General features: G+C 48.0%; 1 protein-coding gene across 1 annotated transcript; it reads left to right on the forward strand.

Moving 5' to 3' along the window:
- Window positions 1–6: 6 nt before the first annotated feature.
- Window positions 7–6,272, forward strand: DCLRE1B (DNA cross-link repair 1B; the record flags this gene model as incomplete). Its single annotated transcript, XM_010724134.2, has 2 exons — window positions 7–76; window positions 917–6,272. Coding segments are annotated over 2 exons (927 nt in total), but the record flags the coding sequence as incomplete, so codon positions are not given.

Consider the following 6,272-nt stretch of genomic DNA (forward strand, 5'->3'; position numbering starts at 1 on the left):
CTGCCCTCCAGGAGCCGGGCTGCACACCTGGCCGCGCAGCTCATCCGCCAGCACCCGCAGCACCGCGTCGTCATCGGTGAGTGCCGCCCGGAACCTTTCCTGCATCCCCCCCCGTATGCCGTGATGCTGAGGTTCAGTAGGGCAAAGTGTCGGGTCCTGCATTTTGGTTACCTTAAGGCAACGCTATTGGTCTGGGAGGAGTGGCTGGAAGCTGCCTGATGGAAAGGGACCTTGGTGTGCTGATGGACTGTTGGCTGAATATGAGCCAGCAGTGTGGCCAGGTGGCCAAGAGGGGCAATGGGATCCTGGCTTGGATCAGGAATGGTGTGCTGAGCAGGAGCAGGGAAGTCATCCTGCCCTGTATTTGGCACTGGTGAGGCCTCACCTCGAGTGCTGTGCTCAGTTTTGGGCACCTCAGTACAGAAAAGACATGGAGGTGCTGGAGCAGGTCCAGAGAAGGGCAACGAGACTGGGGAAGGGCTTGGAGAATATGGGCTACGAGGAGAGACTGAAGGAGCTGGGGCTGTTTGCTGTGGGGAAAAGGAGGCTGAGGGGAGACCTTACTGCTCTCTTCCAATACCTGAAGGGTGCTTACAGCAAGAATGGGGTTGGTCTCTTCTCACTGGTAACAGGACGAGGAGAAATGGCCTCAAGTTGCACCAGGAGAGGTTTAGTTTGGATATCAAGAAAAACTTTTTTACAGAAAGGGTTGTTAAGCACTGGAATGGGCTGCCCAGGGAGGTGGTTGAGTCACCATCCCTGGATGTGTTTAAAAACCGTTTGTATGTGGTGCTTAGGCATGTGACTTAGCAGTGGTTTGTTAAGGTAGTATGGATAGGTCACGGTTGGATTCGATGATCTTTAAGGTCTTTTCCAACCTGAGTGATTCTATGATTCCTTGACGGCTCTCCCACAGGTGTGTACAGCCTGGGGAAGGAAGAGCTGCTGGTGGATCTGGCGCTCGAGTTCAGCACGTGGGTCGTGGTGAGCCCCTCACGCCTGGAGCAGATGCGGCTGCTGGAGCTGCCTGAGGTGTTCACGACGGAGGAGGGGGCTGGCAGGATCCACGCGGTGGACATCGCTGAGATCCGCTGGGACACCCTTGTGAGCTGGAACGTGCTGCATCCGACCATCGCCATCCTCCCCACGGGCAGGCCCATGAAGGTCACCCACCCTCAAATCCACCTCATCCCGTACTCGGATCATTCATCCTTTTCGGAGTTATGTGAGTTTGTGAAGTGGTTGAAACCCTGCTCGGTCATCCCGATTGTGAAAGACAGCAGGTGTCACGCTTCCTTTCAGAAATACCTTAGTCCTGACCACCAGGCACCTTCTGGCCTTGGAATTCCAAAGCCTCTGCAGGTGTCTGTACAGCGGCAGAGCAAAACAAAGAAGCAGAAATCTGTGTGTCTTGTGAAAAGAGCTGCCCAGCACACTGTGCCCAAAGGAGTTGTTTATGAGTCCCTAGAGGAACATACTGAACAATCTGATGGGCTCAGGGCTGTTACAGCTCCTCAGCAGAACTCCCATGAGTCAGCTTTCTGCTCCCCTGAAGATGGTATTTGTTTTTATGACTGTGAGGAGAAAGAGCCGAGTGGAGAACAGCCAGGGGGAGCAATAGCAGCTGGCACTGCTGGGCAGTTGCTTCTTTCTGATGAGGACTTTCCAAATGAACTTCCAAAGCAATATTTACTCACTCCTTTAAATGCCTTAAAGCAGATTTCCTTTTACAAGGCAGTAGAAGATTTATTTAGTAGGTGGGAAGTGTCCTGAAAATTGCTCGTCTGTCAGGGCAAATACAGTTGATAATAATGATTCTGAAAATCTTAAAACTACATCCTCTTCTTTGTGTTCAAGTTTCTCATCACAAGAGAGGAGCTCAGCTATGAGAAATTGTTTTTGTTTCCTCTTATTAGAGGAAAAAGAGAATCTAAAACTAGTTAGTAGATATCAGATTTTTCGTTTATTTATTTTTATATCTTTGTTTGCATCTGTTGAGTCCCCATTCTGTATTCAGGCAACGTGGTCCCTCTGTATCTGAACCTTTAATCTCTTTTTTGCAGAGATTTATGTGTCTGTTGTGGCCAAAGCAACCGCTGGGTTGGTTCAGGTTGAGCAGCAGAGGGCATGAGCTGCCTGCAGCCTAACTAACGGGCCTGCATGTGATGAAAGAAGCAACGCAGGGGAATTGGAGTCCTGCAGGTCTTATTCTACACATCTGTGCTGCCTCATTAACAAGTATTTATAAGTAGTTCACTTTAAGATGTGTTACAAATATTTATTAGGTTATGTTTAAAAACTGGTGCTTAAAGAAATGTAAAAGATGAAGTGCCTTTCCTATTGCTCAAATACCTCCAGGCAGCACTGCTTTTGAATCCTGCCAAGTGCAGCTGGATAAGGTTCTTCTCACCTGAAAGCACTACTTTCATATTAATTCTAAGTACCTTTTTCAGGTCAGTGTCTGGAAAAGATAGGATTTGTGTGAGTTCATGACTCCCTGGAATGGATTGCAGTATCCTCTTCAGTCTCAGTGCTGATACCTCTTGATGGCCGAGTGTTTCAGGTAGCTATCAGTGTTCTGCTGGATTTATTGCTTGTTCTGATCAGTCAGTGGTAAATTGGATGAAGGACAATGAAACATCTGGGTGCTGGTGTAAAGTGCCAAGTCGTGGCTGCATTATTTGGAAAGAATTCTGTAGCTAAATGGCAAAGTGTGCTCCGTTAGCTTAGAGGTCAGGTGTTCCCTGCTCCAGGTGAACTGTATGGAGCCACAGCCTGGCTGCCACTGTCAGGAGGAGTCAGTAACGTGGTTGTGCTGTGAGTATTTTCTGTGAAGTCTGAAAATTCTGGTTATCCTTGCAAAACTGCATTAGCAACATATTACAGACTATCTCCCCGTGGGGTGATGGTGACAACGAAGTAGAAGTGGCCTTTAAGTACTTTTCTGGGAGCAACAAGCCAACTTATTGTTCAGCTTTTTCTAACCTTATTATTTTAAACACAAAATGTTTCAAATGATTTAATCAGGATCGGAGTCTTCTGAAGTAGTGACGTGCAAGGTCACTCCAAGACCAGTCAGCTGGTTAGACTGAATTCCCCACATCAAGTCAAACAAAGACATGTTTATTTACTCTTCAAGTGAAGTTTTAGCTTGTGAAAAGCAAAGATACCCTGTAGATGCAGCAGCTGTACCTGTTTAAAAACAAGGCTGTCGTGAGCAGCAGACATAATGACAGCTGCAGTGGGTGTGCTTGGGGTGCTGCTCTGCAGACACAAGTCCCAACTCACAGCAGTACCTGGGAAAGCACAGGCTTGGAACATGGCCACATAAGCAGCACCTCTTGGTGGGGCTGCCTATAGACTGCCTGCCAGCTGCTAATGGGACACTGGACATAATGGAGTAACTTTCTGCATTTTACTTTAGAAATGTACTTTTAAAGCAGTAGCAAGGGCAGCTGAAGCATCTGGCTATGGTCTGTAAGCCCTGTTTTCCTTGTGAAAATTAAACTACAGAGCTTTGTCAGGTCAGCATGAATGGAAGCACCTGCTTCTTTTATAACATCTGAGGCTGCCAGGGAAATAATGGCCCTATGTTTGCAGTAGTTTGTTACTGGGTGCCTTGGAGATGCAGGCTGTACTTCGGTGCTGTTGAAATGTAAGTGACTCACTTGACAGGCAGGTGAGTGAAACACTGCCTGCACTCCCAGATTCCACTGCTCTGCTCTCAGCATGCAGCATCTCCACTGCTCAGAGCTAATGCTTGCATTCTGAGTCGCTGCTCCATTTAGTGTCTCAGAGTCTGTCTCACACATTTTGCTGCTCATGAGATATGTCGTTTTGTTTCTCCATTATCAATCCTAAGTGGATAGAAAATCTCCAGGTGAACCTGAGCAAAATGGAATTGTCAGCATTAATTCTTTGGAGAAGCAACTGTTCTTCAGAACACACAGAAGAGAAAATATCAAAGGCTTCAGAGGCTGGGGTTCTGCTCACCGTGTCTGAGCACTCCAGTAGTTTAACTGGCTTCTATTACCAGAGCCTTAGTGTATCTAAGAGCTGGAATGTCTCATGCACACCAGGCTCTGAACATGCTGCTTCTAGCTCAGCTGCACAGAGCTGTGTCAACACTGCTACCACAGGTGTTCTGCTTGCAACATGACAGTGAGAAGCTGTAGCCAAGTGTTAGCTTGGCTATGGAGTATCCAGGGCTGTGTGTCACAGTCATCCCTGCAGGAAAGTGGTGTTCAGACCAAAGCTCTCCCAAATCTATACTCACAGAGCATGCCTGAGCTGTTTATCTCTGTTCCACAGTTGAGAACCAAGCCCCAGTGGGATGAAACAGACTATAGAGGAGCTAGAAGCAGAGCTGAGTTCCTTTTGGCAAGGTTTCAGCAGTGTTTTAACAAGCTGTGATCAAACACTGGTGTGTCACAAGGGCAGGGCAGGCTTATGGTTCTGGGAGCAGCTCTGCCCTGCTGAGCTCCTCCACACAGTTGCGTGTGCAAGTCGAATTGCAATACTATGAAACAGTTTGTTGAGCTCTAACTCAGCAAAAAACCTTGAAGGGTTACTCTGTGCTATGGAGAGAAGGAATGGATCATGTAAGTTACTGCAAAAATACAGAGGTAAAATGTACCTGTCTCCTGTGTTCCACAGCAAACAGATGTATGATGTGGGGCTGTGGGAGACACCCCAAAGTAGTGTTCCTAACTCTGCTTCCCGTGCTACGAGGCTGAAGCACTTACAACAACTTCTCTGTTTCGGAGCTGCTTTAGGTTTTTGTAGAACAAGTCCTTGTGGTTGGTTTTTTTAGATAAGAACGACATCAGAGAAATCTTTTCTTTAATGGACGAAGTAATTTGAGGAATTTTGTAACTTCTTATATGGTACGTCATATTGGGCTCATGTCAAGCTAACTTGAAGCCTAAAATTTCTAGTTTTGTGCTCTTTTTAGAACACCTCTGAAACCACAGAAAGAGTAGGAAAGGCAGATGCCCTGATAATCACCTGAGCTCCTTTTGCATGAGCTGCTGCCTGCATCCTGCTGTTTGGGGTGCATTTGCAATTCCTTCTGCTCCATTTTTGCTCTCTTGCTGAGGTTTGCTGCAGTGCCAACGTTTTCCCTGTCAGTTTGCACTCGGCCAAGCGCTGCCTCAGCACAAGCAGCCACGAGTGTGCAGTAACTTGTTTGGGAGGAACTTCACTTGGGAGAGCCCAGTGCTGTGAGCAGGTGCCTGAGAAGATAAGGAATGTATTCTAATTTTGCATACATGCTCTTGACAGGCATGCAGCACTGTGCAGAGCTGGCCCTGTGCTTGTTTTCCAGGTGTACACACACACACACAGAGCTTGTTTTATGAAAAACAAGAGCAAGGCTGTCTCCTTCAGCTTTTTTTGCTGCTTGTGGTCTCAGCTTGCCTGCTGTGATGTTGCATATTGACCCAAATCATGGCTGCAGGTATTGCTGCAGGCTGTCTCCGGAAAAAGTTTACACTTGGGTTTCTGCAAGGCAAAGACGTTTACAGACCCCGAACTTCCCTTCTCTGCAGTGGTCCTGGGGATCGTTTAGAAAACTTGTGTAATAGTGAGAGCAAAGATGAAGGCTCTGTGCATTCATAGATCGAAGTGTGTAGCAGCACGACTCGTCCCACCTGCATTGGGCACAGCACTGGCAGTGAGCAGAGGCTGTAACTGATGGAGCTGCCTTGCAGGTGTGCAGCCCTGACCTCGGAGGACCCCAGGAGTGCTTTCCTTCCTGGAGACCGCTGGCTTATAGTCCTTCCAGAGCTCTCAGGGTCTCAGAAGTGTCAGCAGAGTTCTTACATTTTTATGTGCTATTTGATACTTTTAAAAGATGAACATCGGTCAGGGACGGCCCTGTGAGCTCAGTGCCACAACTCGGGGCGTTTGGTCCAAGGACCGAGGGCTGTCACAGCCTCACAAGGTGTGCCGTGATCTTCAGGGCCGTGTGTGTGTTTTGTTGCCATTGCAGCATTAACTGCTTTGGGCACAGATCTCCACGTCCTACCCAGGGAATGTCTGCTTGCTGGGCTCTCCTTGGCCTCAGGAAGCCCGGGATGGAAGCAGATGGTGACCTTTGGGCTGCTGTCGGTCCCTCTGCCTTTCTGCCCGCCTGCTACAGAGCACCGCGTTGCATTTTGATGTGTGTCGCTTCTTTCTTTCAGGCTGTCACGTTCCAGCCTCTGCTGTTCGCTGAGGCTCCGCTGCTGCGTTTGTAAGCTTTATTTTAAAATAAACTCCTGAGAGGAACC

The sequence above is a fragment of the Meleagris gallopavo genome, chromosome 28, assembly GCF_000146605.3.
Source record: "Meleagris gallopavo isolate NT-WF06-2002-E0010 breed Aviagen turkey brand Nicholas breeding stock chromosome 28, Turkey_5.1, whole genome shotgun sequence".
NCBI lineage: Eukaryota > Metazoa > Chordata > Aves > Galliformes > Phasianidae > Meleagris > Meleagris gallopavo.